General features: G+C 40.8%; 1 protein-coding gene across 1 annotated transcript in view; it reads left to right on the plus strand.

The window, feature by feature from the left end:
• atp13a2 (ATPase cation transporting 13A2) overlaps window positions 1-22,352 on the plus strand; it is an 84,884-nt gene that overhangs the window by 47,432 nt on the left and 15,100 nt on the right. The window contains exons 9-17 of the mRNA XM_078558124.1: window positions 970-1,104; window positions 3,993-4,059; window positions 9,197-9,328; window positions 10,619-10,777; window positions 12,367-12,477; window positions 17,642-17,688; window positions 19,114-19,302; window positions 19,423-19,626; window positions 20,639-20,743. Of these exons, the coding sequence (XP_078414250.1) occupies window positions 970-1,104; window positions 3,993-4,059; window positions 9,197-9,328; window positions 10,619-10,777; window positions 12,367-12,477; window positions 17,642-17,688; window positions 19,114-19,302; window positions 19,423-19,626; window positions 20,639-20,743 (1,149 nt within the window). The remainder of the gene's footprint in view (window positions 1-969; window positions 1,105-3,992; window positions 4,060-9,196; window positions 9,329-10,618; window positions 10,778-12,366; window positions 12,478-17,641; window positions 17,689-19,113; window positions 19,303-19,422; window positions 19,627-20,638; window positions 20,744-22,352) is intronic.

Raw genomic sequence — 22,352 nt, forward strand, 5'->3', positions numbered from 1 at the left:
TTTTGCAGTGGCATGTCGACATAAGATATTGGGGCTCCAAATTCTGTGTGCATGGTCGGAGCCTGGTTAGTACCCTTGGGCATGCACCTGATCTCATTCATGCTGTTGTGCGCAGATTGAAATGGGACTTAGCGCTTCTTCACAAGGAAAGAGGAAGCATCAGTACAATTGCATTAGCGCACCACATAATTGTTGCCTCAGAGAGAGGCAGTACCCCATTATACTATTGACCCTTAGCGATACTCTTCCCATTTAAGTGGGGTAGAAGGAATGCAAAAGATCAAATCTCTTATTATTTGGTGGGGCAAGAAAATACTTGTTCAAAAGTAAGCACTTCCTAGATTAGTTGAACTCAAATTGTAATTATTAGTGAAAAAGCCTGGATCTTAAACTTCCTTCAAGATTGGGCCAAATGCATGAATACAAGTACCCTTAACGAGTGAAACAATAAAGGCGCCATACAGTGTGGGTCTGTGCACAAAGAAGAAGATCCCAGCTTTAGCCCCTGATCTGTGCTGAGTTAGCTGACCTTGACCTGTGTAGTAGGAGGGCACAAAATTGGCTTTGATGTGCCTGGGCTTGGGAAGGGAAATAGTTGAGAATTCCTTAGTGCCCAGTGACACCTTGCCATGTGTGCATGTGCTGACTGTAAGGGTAATATTGAACTGAGCTGCTATAGAGAGAGAGTCTGCTGATGCTCACCATCTAGATTAATAAATAAAGAATTACCCTTTGGTCGTGGCACTGGAAGGTAAATGATACCTGTGGAGTCTTAAAGTAATTTGGCACGTTCAACAATGGGGCAAGAAAAAAGGAATGAACTCTGGGAAAGGCGAGTAGCAGCCCTATTGCCCTTTAGTGTTTCTGTTCTTTATTGGCCTTTTCTGGTTGTATAATTTCTTCTTCTTCAATTCGGAAGCTGTATGTTGCAGTTTTGAAATGTAATTGGATTTTTTTCCCCTTTTTCAGGTGCTGAACCCTTTCTACATTTTCCAGATCTTCAGTATTATACTTTGGATCACAGAGCAATATTACTACTATGCAGGGTGCATCCTGTTCATCTCAATAATATCCATTGGTATATCCCTATACCAGACACACAAGGTACAACATGAGGGAACAATTCACAGGGTTGGCTTCTGTGTGATGGACCTGAAGACCCATTACTGGAAATAAGATCAGTTTGGTGCCTTGATAGCATTTTAAATATGCAACAAAGTTAGGTTATATATAAATGAATATTTACATAGTCTTGTTAACAGAGAAGCAGTTATTGCAGGTATTTGACAAATTTCCACTGATCCACATAATATTTAAAGGGTTTTCTCAAACACCTATTTATTTGGAATATTATTTTGTCTTTGTTATATATGAGGCTGGGGCTTTTCTCCTACCGCATGGTCATTTGCAGAAAGTTTTGGAAGCAAAGTGTAAAGGTTTTGTGTCAGAGATTTGGGGAATGTACAAGTTTGCACTCATTCTGAAGAAATAGAAGGAATGCACCTGCTACTTAGACACAGTGCTTTAAGAACCTTAAAAACTTCTGGTAACTTGGAGCAAGGGAAAATTGTCTATACCTTTTGCTAGTTGCAAACTTAGTACAGTGAGAACTTTTGAGACAATTTATAGTTGTTTTGAATTAATGGGGACAAACTGATAAATGGAGAGAGCTGAATTCCAATGGAGGGTATATATTAGCAGCCTAACATACAGTCCGATACCATAGTACAGACTGAATAGTAAATTCAGGGAAGTGAATGTTAGTTTGTATTCTTTCATTCCTGCACCTATTGAAATGAATTGCCCTGGCACTTGTGTAGAAAGGGGATCCTGCTGCATTGGTGCAGGGAGAATATACCTTTGGTGCACATTATTCACTGAACTACACAACCTGTAGTTGTGGACCGCCTCCTCTGAGGTGTGGTGCAACTGCAGATTCCCAGCATTTTGCAACTTTTCTTTTTCTTGTAGTTTCCAAAAAAAAAAGAAAGAGGTTACTTGGCTGTAAACCAAATCAAATGTTTTAGATTACGTGAACCTAGACAGTGAAGGTTGAGCTACTGCTAACTCTAGGGAATCCAAGTCATTATCTCCAAAACATTTTGGTCTGAGTCAATATTACTGTTACATTACTGATGAGACAAGCAAAGCAAATGCACCCTGTGATATTACACTGAACCTTCACAGAGACGAGCTTCCAGGTCAAATCTCCAGTCTATGCAGAGTTAGCTGAGTTCAGCCAGGGCGCATTGCCGCTGGTCTAGGGAAGGGAATGATCTGCCAGGCCTCTGCTTCTCATTAGTGATCACTGGAAAATATGTGTGAATGTCAACTAAGGAAGTATCAGGTTCAACTGTGATGCCCTCCATGATTTAATAACCAAAACCATCACTGTTGATACCAAGGAAATGAAAGTTTTTTGTCTTTATGGGCTGCACAAGTGCATTCCGTGGAGCCTCGAGGGTCTTGCACACAGTTTAAATCAATGCTGACCTCGTAGTGCTGATACCCACTAACACTTGCTGTTCTGATTTGGGATTTAATCACCAATGAGGCATCAATGCTGTGGACAGCTCTTTACACAGCCCATGACCCACAAAAATCAAACTGGAGAAATCAGTTAAGAAGGAAGATAAACATTGATAGGACTGACTTGCCTGGGATTTGAGCCCTTGAGTGTCAGAATTTGAGGGCCATGTTGTTAGATCAGAGTTAGGATGATCTGTACTCGCACATGAAGAATGACAATTTGAACGAGGTACTTCTGGCCTGGCAGTGGTGGAACATGTTCCATCAGCAGCTTGGATAGGAAGGAAGTAAATTGGTGGAGACGTCTATCAAAATGAAAAAATACTTGGTACAGAGAAGGAGCAATGAACAATGCTGATTACCTTGTAGATATATGATCAATATTAGAACACAAACCAGAGGGAAGTATGAGCAAACCCCATTACTGCAGAGATGGGAGGAAATAAAAGGCATACACTTCACTGAGCATAACTTCTGTATTGCAGGATTGTGGTGGTCAAAAAGAAGCTAAAGGGTAGGCTAAATTTGCACCCAAAGCTTGATTGTAGAAATTAGGAAATAAACAAGAGAAATTAGATCCGTAGATTAAGTTTTAAAAAGTAGCTAGTGTGAAGAGTATTATAAAAAAGAAGAAACAATGTTAAGTGAGAGATTGAGTTTTAGTACTGAGAATTATTTGAAAGTTTCACTGCTTTCTGTACCTTGCTGCCTTTCCTTTCATACTTTAATTGTACATTGAATTGTTCTGTGGCATGATAAAGCTTGAATGCTTGACAATCAGATATGAAAATCCTAGAAAATTCCAACATTGACATATAATCACATTTAGATTCAAACAATCTCTTGTTACAGCAAATATATCCTTTTTCTAAAACCAGTATGAAACAAATTTGACACTTAAGTCACAAAGGAGATATTAGGCAGATGACTTGATCATAGAGGTAGGTTTAAAGGAATGCCTTAAAGGAGGAAAGAGGCAGAGAGGACAGAGCTTAGGTTCTCGGGAGCTGAAAGCCAGGCCAACAGTGGTGGAGCAATTAAAATTGGGCACAAGTGGCCGGAATTGAAGGAGTATAGGTATCTCAGAGGGTTGTAAGGGTGGAGGGGAAATCACAGACTAACTTCAACAACAAGGTGGCGTTTTAGCCACTTGCAGTAACTTTAGTAGATGCCTTGCATACACTCGCACAATACAGGTATGTCGTGTATTTACTTAAACATCTTGCCGCCGTTCAGTGACTAAGAAAGTAAAGCAGAAAAACAGTGTACTTGTTGGTAAAATGAAAAGCAGAAGTATTAATAGTGCATATCTGTACATTGTATGAATGCTGAAACTACATGCCCAACTGTGGTGTCTATTACCCATTTTATTTGCTAATCACGGTGCAGTTTGCCACATGTAGCTAATGTATTAGCTATCATAACTGACATAGTCACTGATTGTGACTGTTTCCTTTGTGCAGCAAAGTGTAACACTGCGGGATATGGTGAAGCTAACGCTCAATGTGCGGGTCTGCAGAGAAACTGGAGGCAAGTGACTGATGCTATTACTGTATAATACAGTATAATATATTACATAGGCTGGATTATCTTTACATAATGGGCAATTCACAGTGTAAAGTTTATGAGACAGTAACATGTGGGATGGAGATGGCGCTTAAAACAATGCAAGTATCTTTGTTCATGGATTATTGGTAAGGTACTGCCCATTTTAGGATTGAATTCTAGAGATAAAGGCCTCTGGTTCAGCCCCCTTACTGTACTGTTAACTGATCTTTAGTCCTGATCTCAGGACTTTTAGGAATATAGGAACAACAGTTGGCCATTTAGCCCCTCAAGCCTGATCAATTAGATCTGCACCTCAACTAAAGGAATAAAGAATTTGGATTTATATGGTACTTTTCATGACCTCAAAATGTCCCAAAGCATTTAAAGCCAATAGTATAGAATTGATATGTAGTCACTGTTGTATTGTTGGGAACACACCAACCATTTTTTTTCAGGAAGATTCCACAAATGGCAATTGTTGAGAAACACTCATATTTTTCACAATATTATTGTGGGATATTTTAAAGTAGGTTTGTGTGTGTATGGTTCTGTGTGTGGCTAAATTAATTAAATTAGAGACGAATAGACTGCAAGGTTTAAATTATCAAAGAAGTGAGATGTAAAACAGGCATTTGAAATAGAGATGAATAAAGCTAGGGTGAAGTCTCAGCAAAGACGGTGTGAGTAAAATTTTCATTTTTAGATAAGTGAAGGAGTGTTTTTAAAGAGGCATGGAAAATGTTTACAACTGGAAAGGTAAATAAGGTAAGGTTATTACGTTGATGTTTCCCAAAAGTGCTGGCCGTAATGATAACATGAAAGATTTTTATATTCTGGGAAAAGTAACTTCACTCTAAAGACAAGTTGAAACAATGGGATTTATAAATCAAAAGAGATAAAATATATTTAAAGAAGGAATGAAAGCTGTGTGTGTAGGGGTGGGGGGTGGTGGGGGCGACCATGTGAGATCTGGAAAGGTGACTGTGTAAAACAGACTTTGGGGTTGGGGGAGAACAAACCTCTAGCCACCCTACAGAAATTTGCTGTTCCAGTAACCAAAGTTGTGTTAAAAGCCTTTGGAAGCCCATTGTCCAGTGGGTGCTTGTGGTAAATTTGCTGGATGACTTTATAAATTTGGAATCTGTTTGGACAGTTGCTTTAAAGGGGGCGTGCAGTTGGGAGTCTGGTTAAGTAGAAATTTTGGGAACTGTTATAACTCTGTAACTGTAATTTTGTGTGTTTAAGTTTTTCTTTTGTTGATAAATGTTTTAATGTAATCTTTAAAGGTAGTAGTGGACTCATTACTTCTGACTTCAGTGCACAAGCCTTCACGTAATAAATACAAATTGCAAAATCATTGTGCTAGTGTGGCTAAGTGTCCCTTGTGGATTTGGTCAGCCTGGCAAAATACCACCTGCTGCATCATAACACAATGTAATAATGACCAGATAATCTTATTTTTTTAGAAATGTTGGTAAATACCAGGACACTGGGGAGAACTCACTTGCTGTTCTTCAAAATAATACCATAGAATTTTTACATGCAGCTGAGAGGGCACGCATTGGTTTAATGTCTTTTTGAAGGACAACACCTCAGTGGTGCAGTACTCCTTCATGTACTGCACTGGAGTGTCAGCCTAGATTTTGTGCTCAAGTCTCTCAAGTGGGTCTTGAATCCACAACTTATTGAGTCAAAGGTGAGTGTGCTACCACTGAACCACATCAAATGCATTGACCCATCTTTATTACATGTCCCTTTATGCCCTCACCCAACAATATCTATTGATGTCAGTCAAAAAAATTTCAATTGACCAGAACCTAAATCCTGAGGTGTAGCAAGTTCTAGTACTCCTGGAGTGAAAAGGTACATCCTGGTTTCACTTCTATAAGGCCTAGCTCTGATTTTATGGTGCCTGTTACAATTACATATTTGTTTCTGTGTCAGTCATTTAGGCACAGAAGGAGGCCATTCAGCCCATCAAGTCCATGCCAGTCACAGATTTTACTGGAAAATGTGGGAGTTATCAGACAATCATATTGCCAGTAACTGGAGGTAGTTTCTTGTCAGAAACATAACAGACTAGAGTTGCACCTGTTCTTGTGTACATCCATTCATTTAATTTTGCTTTGGAATGGTTATAATATAAAATGTTGAAATGTAATAATTTCTACCTAATTTATTAGCACAGGTAAAATAAGTCAGTTTTTTTTTAAGTAATCGGGAAAATGGAGGCACTCAATTTTAACAAGCAGGATGGCCATAAATGCAGTAAATCATCAATACATGATCCCTTCTGCCAGCTTCTCAACACTGCCTACATGTTGTTGTTTACCTTATATGCAATTCCATCACCTCGGCTTTGGCCTTCTGTGTGGCATAAAACTAACTTCCAACTTAATTTGTGTGACAGTAACATCAATACATAGTTCAGGTTTCTGCAGCAAAGCCACTATTAACAGTTACACACTTGAACTTTGAATGAGCAAGGAGAGCATAACCATAGAATCAGAGCTTTAAATCCATGTCATTCCAAAAACAGTAGATTTACCTAAATGACCTGAGACTGGATACCATATTAAATGATGGCAGGTCATATTTTGATGTTTTTGGGCTAGGAAAGTTAAAATCAGCGAGAATATTTGATTTTGAGAGCAGATGTGGAGGGTAGGATTAATTGCAATATCCCACACTGTTGAGATATGTGAGAGGATTGGATACATTGTGTGGGGGGAGGTTATCAGAATATTTGTGGAACCTACACCCCAGTAAAAGCCAGCACCTTCAGAGGAGGAGAGGTTTTTTAAAAAAAGAGTGACACTTAAGTGTCTTATCAAATGGCAGACACTATGTATATTATAGAATATATGAAGGAAGAAATGGCAGATACTGTATATTCCTGAGAGGAGTCATTGTGTGAATTATTTCCACATACATGTGCACATACAGATCTCCTTGTACTGACCTTCTTAGCCTGCTTAGATACCTGAGATGCCACTGAATCTTTGAGGATAGCGCATCTACTCTGTCGTTTAGGTTCACTCCATGACCAAAATGAAATATAGTTAATATTTATGAGGTGGTTATTACGTAACTGTTTTAATAGAATACCAATCTTTCACTGCTATTTCTGCTGAGCAGTTTATCAATCCTACTAGAACCCACAGATGTTAAGTAATTTCAAATTACTGAGCATATTGTATAAATGTTCTTTTGTATATACATATCTTATTTAAAGCAAATTCCATCCTGTGCTATGTCAACAGATGTCAACCCAAATGACACGGACACATTTAGGTAGGTTTTACATCCACGGTGGTTGACAGGGCCCTCAACCGTGTCCGGCCCATCTCCCGCGCATCCGCCCTCGCACCTTCCTCTCCCTCCCAGAACCATGATAAGGGTCCCCCTTGTCCTCACTTATCACCCTACCAGCCTCCGCATTCAAAGGATCATTTTCCGCCAACTCCAGCATGATGCCACCACCAAACACATCTTCCCTTCACCCCCCCTGGCGGCATTCTGCAGGGATCGTTCCCTCTGGGACACCCTGGTCCACTCCTCTGTCACCCCCTACCCTCAACCCCCTCCCACGGCACCTTCCCATGCAACCACAGAAGGTGCAACACCTGCCCCTTTACTTCTCCTCTCCTCACCGTCCAAGGGCCCAAACAGTCCATTCAAGTGAAGTGGCATTTCACTTGCACTTCCCTCAATTTAGTCTACTGCATTCGTTGCTCCCAGTGCGGTTTCCTCTACATTGGAGAGACCAAACGCAGACTGGGTGACCGCTTTGCGGAACACCTTCGGTCTGTCTGCATGCATGACCCAGACCTCCCTGTCGCTTGCCATTTCAACACTCCACCCTGCTCTCATGCCCACATGTCCATCCTTGGCCTGCTGCATTGTTCCAGTGAAGCTCAACGCAAACTGGAGGAACAGCACCTCATCTTCCGACTAGGCACTTTACAGCCTTCCGGACTGAATATTGAGTTCAACAATTTTAGATCATGAACTGTCTCCTCCATCCCCACCCTCTTTCCGATACCCCCCCTTTTTTTCCCCAATAATTTATATAGATTTTTCTTTTCCCACCTATTTCCATTATTTTTAAATGTATTTCCATCCATTGTTTTATCTCTACCTTTTAGCCTATTTCGATCCCTTCCCTTCACCCCACCCCATCCCCACTCGGGCTATCTGTACCTTGCTTGTCCTGCTTCCTACCCTTAATTAGCACATTCCTTAGATAATATCACCACCTTCAACACCTCTTTGACCGTTTGTCTATGACATCTTTTGGTTATCTCCACCTGTCACTGGCCCTCTATCCAGCTCTCTTTTCCCCCGCTCCCACCTTAAACCAGCTTATATTTCACCTCTTTTCTATTTTTACTTAGTTCTGTTGAAGAGTCATACGGACTCGAAACGTTAACTGTGTTCCTCTCTGCAGATGCTGCCAGACCTGCTGAGTTTTTCCAGGTATTTTTATTTTTGTTTTACATTTAGGTACAAGCAGGTTAAGCAATTGTCTGAGAATTGTTCAGACTATAATTTCTACCCTAATAGTGTTCATTTACAAATTTTGTGGAAGTACTCATTGTTATAATCTCAGGATTGTTCTTTAGGCTGTGAGTGAATTCAGTGTTTTTACTTAATGACCTAGTCTGCGGTCTTGCCCTTGAGATGGTCTGTAATGGAGGGAGACTGACATAGTGGTAACGTCACAGGACTAGTAATCTAGAGACCCGGACTAATGCCCTGGAGACATGAGTTCAAATCTCACCATGGCAAACAGTGGAATTTCAGTGGAATGCTAACCTCAGTAATGGTGATCATGAAACCATCATCAATTGTTGTAAAAACCCATTTGGTTCCCTTATGCCCTTTAGGGAAGGGAATCTGCCCTCCTGCCTGGCCTACATGTGACTCCAGACCCACAACAATGTGGTTGACTCTTAACTGCCCTCTGAAATGGTCTAACAAGCTATTCAGTTCAAGGGCAATTAGGGATGGGCAACAAATGCTGGCCTTGTCACATCCCATGAAAGAATAAAAAAAATTCCTTGCTAGCTTATCTCCTGCACTAGGCTGATAATGGGTCTATTATTTTCTTTTACAGAAGAGGAAATGGTGAATTCTCAGGATTTAGTACCTGGTGACTGCATTGTGATCCCTGAAGATGGGATTCAAGTCCCATGTGATGCAGCACTCCTAACTGGGGAGTGTATGGTCAATGAGAGCATGCTTACAGGTGAGAATCAAACTGAACCAGTTCTTTTCTCCTTGCTGCCCTGAAGATACTGACTGGTCTATGTTTCCACAGCTGTCAGTCATTCTCTGGCAATCTCATTTGTGACTATTCATGTGTTGGCCTAGATGATGAACTTTAAAGGGCTATTTACCCACAAACCCAATTCCGTACTCATTTGAATTCTATGCGAGTGCATTTTCCTGTAGATGTGAATGATTTACGTTTAAGAACTGGTTCATGAACATGCAGCACAGACTGAATTGAATGTTGTTCTGTCTGGGAAATGGAATTTTCTTATTTAATGTGGACTGTTAAAGCAGTTTAATCGCCTTACGGCTCCCTCCCTCGGAATTTCCTCTTGAAATTGGTGCCCAGCCTGTGAGTGAAGCATCTGTTGCCAGGGCAAGGGAGACACGTTTGAAGCCTGCAAATTTAATCCGCAAACATTTATCTTGAGCCCACTAAGTCAGGATGTAATGCCACCAACACTGTTTCTTTAAGCCTCTCATATTAGACAGACATCATTCTTGACAGCTGTTGGGAATCCATCTCAGAACAGCATATTGCAGTGCAAGTAACAAAGTATATTCTTGCATTTATCAGTTAGCTGGATAAGAATGGAGTAAAGAGCTTATTCTACTTGTGAGGACCTCACAGGCCAGTGTTAAAAGAATTTCCCTAGGTTGAATTTTCAGGTTAGTAACATGGAGAGGGTTGGTGCTTTTTCTGTCCTTCTGGATCTCTCCTGCCAGGAGAAATATTGCTCTGGTTTGTCACTACCTCACCATGTCCTAATAAATCTTGCACTGATGTGAGATTGTTGCATCTTGTTAATTGTATTTGAAATGTTCCTGTTTTTTGTCATCTGAAAGAATTGAGCAAAGGCAAACCTAATTGTGATTTTCCATACACTTTAGGAATAAGGAAAATTAACAACTTGTTGTTTTATAGCATTTCTGGAAGGAAAAATGGAGGTTAAAATAGCTGGGTGAAGGCTACAGCAGTGGTTAAAAAGAATAGTTTTTAAGGGATTATTGAAGGAAAGATGTATGGTGAAATGATTTTGGGAGAGAATTCCAGAGAAAGGGATGCAGTAAATTGTCTGACCTGCTGTAAATGAAAACTATTAAAGGGACACTGAGGTGTCATTTACACTATCAGAATGTCCTGTAATTTACACTATTGAATGACCTATTAGTCCTTTGGAAACATTAGGATGAACTTGTTGAAAGTAAGTCCCTTACTGTTATACAGTGGAAAGGAATCAATACTGCTGTGATATTTTGCCAGGTGAGAGTGTGCCGGTGATGAAGACCCCTCTACCTGATCAGGATGTGAACTATTCCCCCGAAGAACACAAACGGCACACACTCTTCTGTGGAACTCAAGTCCTCCAGTCGAAGAACTACAGCATGGATCAGCAGGTGGTGGCTGTAGTAGTGAGAACAGGTACTGAATGGGCAGAGACAGAAGTCAGGTAAAGGGAGGGAAAGAATGCAAATGGCAACTGAAGTTCAGGACAAACTTAATAATAGATATTGTTAATTGGATGGTAGCAGTGGGACCTCTTGTGTAAACCATGAAGCATATGTATCCCTTGAGCCTGGTTGCATGTTATCTAAGAACACAGTGATTTATTTTTGTATTCCTGTTGTCCGATCACAGACTTTGATATGAGGACCCCATCTGGCTGGTGCCAGGAGGTGATCTGAAATGTGATGGCTTTTCAGGGCTTCATGCCTGTTAGTGTCACCGCTGAAGGTTGTTGATCTGAAAGTGGAGGAAGGCTAAATTGAGAAACACCTAATTGCCAAGTGGTAAAGGCAGAAATAAAAATGGAAAATGCTGTAACTACTCAGCAGGTCAGGCAGCATCTGTGGAGGGAGGAACAGTGTTAATATTTCAGGTTGCTGACCTATCCCCACAACTGGAAGAAGTCCAAGATTTAACAATTTATAAGCAAGTATAGAGCCAAGGAGAGAAGTTGCAGAGAAAGGCGTAGAACAAAAGTGAAGATCTGTGATAGGGTTGGGGGCAGGACTCATTATATAACAAAAGGGATGATGATGCAAGGCAGAAGCTTGAGGCTAAATCTCCTGCACCTCCCATCCTTTTGAGCCAAAAATTATACATCATGTTGGAGAAGTAGGGTTAAGTGTCACAGACCTAAATTGTGGGTGTAAGCCTTTTGATTTTGAAATTTTACATTAGTTACATATTATAAAAGCCAATTTTAAGGGTTAAGGTACAAATATCTCTCTTGTGGGTAATTATGCTGATGGTCAGGATGCTCTTAATGTAACTATTCCCCAATATAATTTTTTTTAAAGTTGTTTACCACTACCAGGGAGAACAAATAAGTTTCTAAGCCGCAGGACCCATTACTGTATTCCAACTTGTAAGATACCTTTCCAACACCAGAGCAATTCTTTTCTATCTGTAGCACCTGGCATGCGAAAGTGCTGGAAAAACTCAGCAGGTCTGGCAACATCTGTGGGGAGAGATACAGAGTTAACAATTCGAGTCTAGTATGACTCTTCTTCAAAAGAGTCATTTTGGACTTGAAACATTAGCTCTGTTTCTGTCTCCACAGATGCAGCCAGACCTGCTGAGTGTTTCCAGCACTGATTGTTTTTATTCCAGATTTCTAAAATCCGCAGTACTTTTATTTTAGTACTGATTTTCTTATCAGGTTACCTTTAACTAGGCTAGTTGGATTTTATTTTTACAGATATAGGAGGAGTCGCAAATCTTTCTTTACAGAGCAGTGTTGGGTGATTGCTTTATGTTAAAATACTGTCCTCCAATAATAACAGTTCAAAGTTGATTCTGAATTGAATTTAAATTTACATTGAAATGTCAGCAAAGTTGGATGAGGTTATTTTTCAGCTCTGCTACTAGAATTGGCATTTGTGAAAATTTGCTGTCATGTTGCATATCAACATGTAGTAATCAAGTATCATGGCATTCTGCCCCATTGTCAGTTTTGTACGTTTTCCAATCCGTGACAAATCCTCATCTCTTTTTCCTCTCTGTAGGCTTTAGTACTGCTAAAGGAGAACTGACCAGTTCTATTCTGTACCCCAAGCCTCTGGGATTTAAATTCTACAAAGATGCTGTGAAATTTATCATCTTCCTTGCAGTACTCGGTAAGCTGTGTTTTTTTGTTTTGAAGGGGAGAGTGGTGCTTTAGGTATGTGCATGTTTTGGAACCTCTGTTTCCCTCTGAGGAAGGCCTTGGCCTGCACTCCAGTCCCCCACAAACAGCAGCTGAAATTGCTCAGGGGTCAGTCTTCAAAATCATTGTTGGACAAATTAACAAAAGTATTCAGCACAATGGGATGTGAAGGCACCCCGTTATTCACCTTAACTCTCATTCCTTACCTCCTGTATTACGAACATATGGATTAGGAGCAGGAGTAGGCCATTCAGCCCCTTGAGCCAGCTCCGTCATTCAAAAAGATCATGGCTGACCTGAGTGTAATCTCAACCTCACATACCTGCCTACTCCCAATAACCTTCCATCCCCTTGTTAATCAAGAATCTACCTAGCCCTGCCTTAAAAATATTCAAAGACTCTGCTTCCACCACCTTTTGAGGAAGAGTGTTCCAAAGACACTCAGCCCTCAAGAGAAAAAATTTCTCCTCATCTGTCATAAATGAACGACCTCTTATTTTTAAACAGTGACACCTAGTTCTAGATTCTCCCACAAGAGGAAACAACCTCTCCACATCCACTCAGATCCCTCAGGACCTTAAAGGTTTCAATTAAGTCATCTCTTGCTCTTGTAAATTCCAGTGCATTCAAGCCTAACCTTTCCAGCCTTTCCTCATAAGACAACTCGCCCATTCCTGGTATGAGTCGAGTAAACTTTTTCTGAATTGCTTCTAACGCGTTTACATCTTCCTTTAAATAGGGAGACCACAATACTCCAGATATGGCCTCACTAGTGGCCTGTACAACTGAAGCATAACCTCCCTACTTTTGTAATCAATTCCCCTCAGTAAATTATAACATTCTATTAGATTTCCTAATTACTTGCTGTACCTGCATACTAACCTTTTGTGATTCATGCGTTAGGACACCCAGATCCCTCTGAATCTCAGAGCTCTGCAATCCCTCACAATTAAGATAATATGCTTTTTTATTCTTCCTGCCAAAATGAACAATTTCACATTTGCCCACATTATATTCCATTTGCCAGATCTTTGCCCACTCACTTAACCTATCTACGTCCCCTTGTAGCCTCCTTACTTCCTCTTCACAATTTACTTTCCTACCTATCTTTGTGTCATCAACAAATTTAGCAACCATTCCCTCGGACCCTTCATCCAAGTCATTTACATAAATTGTGAAAAGTTGAGGGCCCCAGCACTGATCCCCGAGGCACACCACTTGTCACATCCTGCCAACCAAAAAAAGACCCATTTATGACAACTCTCTGCTTCCTGTTGGCTAGCCAATCATCTTTCCATGCCAATATGTTACCCCCACACCACGAGCTTTTATTTTCTGCAATAACCATTGATGTGGCATTTTATTAATGCCAAGTACAGTACATCCACTGGTTCCCCTTTATCCACAGCACATATGACTCCTTCAAAGAACTCCAATAAATTGGTTAAACATGATTTCCTTTTTACAAAACCATGTTGACTCTGCCTGATTGCCTTGAATTTTTCTAAGTATCATCTTTAATAATAACTTCTAACATTTTCCCTATGACAGATGTTAGACTAACTGGCATATAGTTTCCTGCTTTCTGTCTCCCTCCCTTTTTGACTGAAGGAGTTATATTTGCTCTCTTCCAATCTAATGGAACCTTTCCCGAATCTCAGGAATTTTGGAAAATTAAAACTAGTGTATCAGCTATCTCAGTAGCCACTTCTTTCAAGACTTTAGGGTGAAGTCCATGCGGACCTGTGGATTTGTCAGCCCGCTGTCCCAACAATTTGCTCAATACCACTACCCTAGTGATTGTAATTTTCCTGAGTTCTCCCTCCCTTCCATTCCCTGGTTTACAGCTATTTCCAGCATGTTACTTGTGTCCTCTATAGTGAAAAGCAAAGTAAAATACCTGTTTAATTCATCCGTCATCTCCCTACTTTTCATCATCAATTTCCCAGACACACTCTATGGGACCAACGCTCACTTTGTTAAATCTTTTCTTATTTAAATATCTATAGAAACTCTTACTATCTGTCCTTATGTTACTAGCTAGCTTTCTCTAATTTTTCTGTCCTTAATAATCTTTTTGTCAATCTTTGTTGTTCATTATATTCTTTCCAATCTTCTGACCTGCCACCCGTCTTTGTGTAATTATATGCTTTTACTTAAAGTTTGATACTCTCTTTATCTCCTTTAGTTAACCATTGATGGTGGGCCCTCCCCTTTGAATTTTTCTTTCTCATTGGAATGTATCTATTCTGTAATATTCCTTTAAATGTCTGCCACTGAACTTCTATTGACTCTTAACCTCATTTGCCAGTTCACTTTAGCTAGCTCTGCTTTCATACCCTCATAATTGCCCTTATTTAAGTTTAAAATACTGGTCTTGGACACACTAGTTTCTCCCTCAAAATGAATGTAAAATTCAATCATATTATGATCGCTGCCACTTAGGGGTGCCTTCACTAGGAGGTTATCAATGAATCCTATCTCGTTGCTCAAAAGCAGGTCTAGTATAGCCTGCTCTCTGGTTGGCTCCAGAATGTGCTGTTCTAAGAAAATATCCCAAAAACGTTTTATGAACTCATCTACGTTACCTTTGCCCATCTGATTTTTTCCAGTCAGTATGTAGATTAAAATCCCCCATGATTGTTGCTGTGCCTTTCTGGCAAGCTCCCATTATCTCTTCTCTTATACTCTGTCCTACTGTGTAGTTACAATACACCACTGTATTGGCCTTTACACCACTCCCACAAGTAACTTCTTGATTTTTTTCATTCTTCATCTCAACCCAAACCACTTCTACATCCTGATTTCCTGAATTTAAGTCATCTCTCTCTAATGTGCTAATTAATTAATAGAGCCACTCCTCCATCTTTTCCTAACTTTCTAAATGTCACATACCCTTCAATATTCAGGTCCCAATCTATGTCATCCTGTAGGCATGTCTCTGTAATGGTTATCAGATCGTACTTATTTATTTCTATTTGTGCTATCAGGTCACCTGTTTCGTTTCAAATGCTACGTGCATTTAGATATAGAGCCTTTAGTTTTGCCCTTTTTATTATTTTTATAGAGTCTAGCCTTATCTGTTGATTTGCTCTTAGATTTGTACTCTCCATCCCTTCTTGTTACAGTCTGTTTATCATTTCCCATATTGATACCTGTCTCTCTTGCCTTGTCTCTACTCTTTGGTTTACCACATCTTCCCAAATTTGATCCCTTGTCCCCACTATTCAGTTTAAAACCCTTTCTACTTTCCTAGTTAGGCGGTTCGCGAGGACACCAGCCCCAAAGCGGTTCAGGTGTAGACCGTCCCAATGGTACAGATCCCACTTTCCCCAATACCGGCATCAGTGCAGCACAAACCGGAACCCATTTCTCCCACACCAGTCTTTGAGCCATGCATCTATTTCTCTAATCTTATTTGTCCTATGCCAATTTGCATGTGGCTCAGGTAATAATCCAGAAACTATTAGCTTTGAGGTTCTGCTTCTTAATTTTGGTGCCTAGCTTGTCATAGTGACTATGCAGAGCCTCCTTCCTCATCATGCCTATGTCGTTGGTACCTCTATAGATCGTGGCCACTGGATCCTCCCCCTCCCACAGCAAAGTTCCTCTCCAGCCCTGAGTAGATGTCCCAAACTCTGACACTGGGCAGGCAACAAAGCTATCTGGACTCTCGCTCTTTGCTACAGAGAACAGTGTCAGTCCCCCTCACTATACTGTCCACTACATTCCTTTTAACTCCCCCCATTTGGATGGCTTCCTGTACCACGATGCCATGGCCAGTTTCCTCATCCACCCAGCAGCCCCCGCGCTCATCCAAACAAGCTGAGAGAACCTCAAACCTGTTAGATAATTGCAGAGACTCACACTCCTGTGCTGCTGCCCTCTAGGTCCCCTTACCTGCCTCACTCGCAGTCACTGACCAAATCAGAAGACCCCATCCTAAGTGGTGTGACTGCCTCCTGGTATAAAGCATCCAAGCAACATTCCCCCCACCTTGATGTGTTGCAGAGTCGCAGCTGAGCCTCCAGCTCAGTGACTCTGAGCCGAAGTTCCTCAAATCGCAAACACTTGTTGCAGACGTGTTTGCCCTGGATTGCAATGTTAACTGGAAGCTCCCACATGCTGCAGCCTTGACCCATCACCTGCCCTGCAATCCTTAATGTGTTTTAAATAATTACTTAATTATATTAATCACTTATTTATGTTGCTTTCTTATATATTTTATTAACTTGACCACCAAATTGCGTACTATTTTAAATCTTAGGGATAGAATAGAACTTACTAGGTACTCACCAAACAGCTAGTTCCTTTCCCTGTTGTAGAGCAAGAATCAATTTCTATGGGGTGAGAAAGATAGAAAAAGAAACAAACAACTCCTCCTCCCCTTCATCAATCTCCCCTTTCACCAAACTCCAAGTCTTCACTCAATTAGTCAGCTGCACTCCATTTCTGTTGGCAGATATATAATGTATGTAATTCTTTGATTGAATAGACCTGTCTCTGATAAAGATCCTGTATTTCAAAGCCACTTTTCCCCTGCTGCTTGTTTAGTTCAGATCCCAAGATGCTGTTATCCATCAGTTTGCATCACTAAAACTAGCTCCCTTATCCTAGCAATGATTAATTTGAAAAAAAAATGAGGAACCAGATTTTCTTTTAAAATGAGGGACCAGATTTATAGGTTAAATTTAAGGATGCAGTAGATGGATGCTGTTCTCCCAGACTGGCACTAGTTTTGTACACATTCAGTGTAGGATGTTATTCACAATGATCGAGGGCTCCTGATTGCTGCCATAGAGCCAATGGACAGTCTTGGGAAAGACAAAATTAGGTTTGGCTGTGATGCCATCTATGGTCAAATAACCTGCTGGCACTTACTAGGTTCACCCATAAAGAGTGCCCATTTGGCAAGGTACTAGAGAGATGCCAGCACCTTAGGAATTAGACCCCACCATGAGCCAGTGCCTTCAGCAGAAGAGGGGAGACATGTCAAGAAGTGTCGGCAAGGAAACTAGGATGCCACGGTTACTCTACTACCCAATCACTCCAAAGATTGGAGTATTTTGTATATTAGAGACATAGTCTGTGATCAAGTGTAATTCAGGATTAGCAGTTGTTTTTATTTTTTGCAGCTTTGATTGGGGACATATACAGCATTGTGATTCTAGAGAGGCAGAAGGTAAGTGTTTTGAGTTCCACTTATCTTCATTATGATTGCCAGCTACGTTTCCAGGTTTTCGATTTATATATCTGAATATAGACCAGTCACTGTTTCCTTGTCATGATAGTCAATGCAGTGCAAATTCTCAATTCTAGAAGGATTGGATCCAAGAATGTGGTATACCATTAAGTCTCCAGATTCTATGGTATGGAGTAGTAGAGGGGGTTCACACCCATAAAGCCCAACACATTGAGCTCTCATGGCTGTACTGCCATGGAGAGACCTTGAATAAAGATCAGGCGCTCCTCAATAAAAGAAAAGGAGATATTGTCAGGAAGTGCCACTCTTTGCATACCTTAGAAATTTCAGAATGGGGAAGCAGGGAGCAGGTCACAAACTGTAGTGAATTCCTGTATTTAGTTTGTCTATTCCTCCAATCCTGAGATTTTAGTTTCTTTTCAGCAGGAATTCTAAAATTGTGGCAAGTCAAAGTGCAATCTTTGCAGGCAGACTGCTTAGCACAGTATTGCTCAGATTGTTTTCAAAAACTCAACCTTCTTTTCAGTTAGTTGTCCTGATGTCTCCTGCTGTTAACGTGCTGCGGCTTTGGGAGAACCTGTTATTCAAGGGATGGCAAGGTTCTAGAATGTCACCTGTCAATTATTTTTAAAGCAGTAACTTGAGGTGGATTTATTGATGCAGCCCACTGTGGAAACCATTTATACGTGAAATATCTCAATGATTTTCTATGACAAATGCTGAAAGATAGCTCTCGAGAGTAAATTTCCAATGTTTTTAGTGACTTTCTAATCACAGCAGGAAGATTTCCCTCAGAACTCATTTTCAATTTTGTGAGAAATCGTGAGTTCTGAGGGAAATCTTCTTGCTGTGTCTAAGGTGTCACTAACCTACAACACCCTGAGAAAACCTTCACCCCAGTGGATTCACAGGAACCTTTGTAATAGTACTAAGCATAGTTAACTGAACAAGCATATTTTAAGAACAGTTTAAAACAACTTATTCACCCTTTCAGTGGTTGTTTCCAAGTGAATTTTTGGAATGAGTGGTTCAGTTTATGATATCTGAGGAGACAGATTTCACTGAGAAAAATGTTTGTCCTTTAGCCCCTGTCCCAGGGGCTAGTTGAGGTTAACGGGGAAGATCTACTAAGTATTGTTTATTTACTTTTAGGTGACTGGCTGTTGCAATGGAAATGGATGCTTGAGGGCCAGTTTTCCCAATGCTTGCTCGCAGTGTGGAGTCTCTCTGCCTGGAGCACATATTGAGACATCCTAGTGATCACCCTGTGTTTTCCAATTTGTGCTCCCAATGGTGAGGCTCCACATCGGGAAAGCATTTGGGAAATCAGCCCTTTAATACCTGAATGTGACTTATTTTGTTGCCCTTTCCTGTAATACGTGTTTTCTCCCTCATCTACTGCAGGTGTCTGTGGGGCGACTGGTGAAACGTGTCCTGGATCTGATCACTATCATTATTCCGCCTGCTCTCCCTGCAGCTATGACTGTTGGGACTATCTATGCCCAGAACAGACTGAAAAAATATGGAATTTTCTGCATTAGTCCACCACGCATCAACATCTGTGGCAAACTAAAACTCATTTGCTTTGATAAGGTGAGGTAGACAATGGTCGATGCCAGTGATTGACTGGAATTGTGTCTGTAAGTGCAATTGATGCATTGTTGAGTGTGAAATGATGGCAGCCATTCTTAACGTTACCATTTTTCCTTTCAGACAGGAACACTTACAGAAGAAGGCCTGGACATCTGGGGGGCTGTACTGGTGGGGGGCAAGACCTTTGAGCCAATTGTTCATGACATCCGGCATGTGAGCGGTCCAATGCTTCATGCACTGGCCACCTGTCACAGTGTCACCCTTTTGAACAACCAACCGATTGGTGACCCACTCGACCTGAAGATGATTGAGTCAACTGGTTGGGTGAGTTGGCTCTGAGACCAATTTTTCTAGTGTGCTAATCGTTCTAAAGGTAGTACTAAAAGGACCCTCTTTCCATGACTCAAAAATGCAGCTTCCCAGAAAATATCCATGGTAGGGCAGCTGGTACTCAAAGTTAGAATTTAGTTTTCTAGTTGTTTGAGTGAGCTAATTATATTTGGAGTTATAAAGCGTCATATCATGTTAAAACATCTCCAGATGTTCTATACAGCAAACTATACAGTAAGTTTATTTGGGGAAAACATGCTGCTGTTCTGCACCAGTAACATCCCACAAATGGCAGCAGCAAGATGAATGAGCAATTGATTAGTTCTTGGTATTGCTGATTTGAAGGGATGATGTTGGCCAGGACACTGGAAGAGCTCCTTGCTCTTATTTATATAGTGTCATGGGATCTTTTTATTCATTAAACCAAGCCAGGCAATTACAATTGTAGACTAAAGATAGATCTTTGGTATTTTTTCATTCCTGATTCTTTGTTTGACTCTGAACTAACAGAACCAAGCTCAAACCACAATGTAAAATTAACCATTTATAAGCATTTTGTTGCCCTCACCACCTTTTCACTGCTAAACTTATTCCTCACCAAGGTCACTTCATATTATGCACAGTCATTCAACTTTAGAGGAGGCAGAGTCAAGGTTACCTGGTGAATGGTGTTCAATAGCACCTTCTTGGTCACTTTCCATCCAAATTCTGTCCCCCTTGAATGGTTAAACTCCTGACTCCTACTTGATGGCTATCGTCTTGTGGTGACAATACCCATGTCATGTTCCCTTATGATATTACTCCTGGAGCATCAATATTCAAGAGTATTACTGGGAAAATCATGTGATAGCTTTGTGTTGGACCCAGAGTGCTCTATGCCTAAAGTTCCATTCAGTGCAGTTGTTCTCACTGCTGGTTGCCTGTGTAAGATGAGCTGGTTCTCTGTATTGTGAGTTAGCCTGTAAATTACTTCCATTTACACTGATAGAGCCACCTCTCCTTTTAGATTTTGACAGATGAGATTACAGAGTCTGATATTGTTTCAAGATTTGGAATGAAGGTTGTGTCTGTCGTAAAGCCACCACCATTGGAAGAACAACCTTATGGGAGTGTAAGTATCGCTGGTTAATGCTTGATGCTATGGCAGTACTTAGCAGTGTTACTTCTCGGACTCCAATTTTGTAACATGGCTAGAAGTGACATACATTCATACGCAGGGACCCGTTCTCTGTAAACAAAGGAATATGTTCAAGCCTTGTGTCTTTTTTGAATTACCCAAGAGCTTGGGGAGCCTATAGTTCCCTGTTGCTTTCTCCATGGCAACATCTTGGCAAATCGGAGTTGACTTGCCCACCAATCAACACTCTTTTCTCCTGTAGTATAAATTGTTGTGCTTGTTTGAAATTTGGCATTCTTGTATTTTTCCTGATGAATGCATGAGGAAAAGCTTTGGCAACATGTCTCACTTATCAGCAAGAGAAGATTGAGATCCTGAAGGAGCTTGACAGGGCAGATGCTGACAGAATGTTTTTCCCACTGAGGGAATCTAGAACTAGGTGACAATTTAAAAGTTAGGGGTCTCCCATTTCTTCTGAGGGTTGTTGGTCTCTGTAACTCTCTTCTGCAGCAAGGTGTGGAGGCTGCGACATTGAATATGCGCAAGGTTGAGTTAGACAGATGTTTGATCTACAAGGATGTCGAAGGCTATGGGGGACAGGCAGGAAAGTGGAGTTAAGGCCGCCATCAGATCAGCCGTGATCTTGTTGAATGGCGGAGCAGGGTCAATGGGCTGAATGGCCTACTCCTGCTTCTATTTCTTATGAATAGAGACTAATCAATTTAGTTTATGGAAAAACTGCAAAGGTTCAACTTCAGCAGTGTTCAATTTTTCGATATTCCTGACTGGCAAATCATCAGTAAGCAAGATAAATTAAAATTAGTTAACATCGGTGTTGTCAATAGCTTTGCATTATTCCAAGTGTACAAGGGAAGAGGGAAGAATCAAAATATGACTGCCCTTGGACACGAATCTTGGGTACAACTGAGCTGGGCGCATCTCGTTAGTACGTGGTAAGGTTATGATCCACAGGCCAAATATAACTCTGGAATCCAAGAACCTTCAATAGAAAGGCTGTCTGTTACCTTGGTTCTTTTTGTTTTGTAAAGTGTTTCATTATTTTACAGAAAAAAGTTTTTAAAGTCTTCCAACCCCCTCAACCAAAAAAAAAAGTTGTATGTAATCTATTAATAAACATGCCCCTTGATTGTTAATCTAACTCATCTATGTGTGTTCTTGGTGAGTCACACTCCATGCCTAGAGCGAGGGATTCAAAATTTTCCTGGAGCTCCCTAAAAACTCTGTTCAGAAAGGTAACCGATAAGCCACTCAGACTCCAGGTATAATGATTTCCAATGTAAGCTGTTATATGACTACATCAGCAAGGCTTCTTGCTCTGGCTTGGCTGTGATACCTTCCAAATTAGCCTGCTGCTATTCACAGTTTAAACTCTCAAATAAGGACTCGTTTATTGGACAAGGCAGCAGAGGGTGAACAGTGTCCATATAACTGGACCCTGGCTACAGCCAGAAGCATCAGGAAAGATTGAAGAGAGGAGGGGGTGAAACTTGACAATATTGTTTTAACCCACTATCATGTGATCTGTTAGCTACTGCAATGTGATATTGCGGAGGAGGCGGGTGGTGGGGGAGAGTTGCATGGT

This window comes from Cetorhinus maximus, chromosome 15, assembly GCF_964194155.1.
Source record: "Cetorhinus maximus chromosome 15, sCetMax3.hap1.1, whole genome shotgun sequence".
NCBI lineage: Eukaryota > Metazoa > Chordata > Chondrichthyes > Lamniformes > Cetorhinidae > Cetorhinus > Cetorhinus maximus.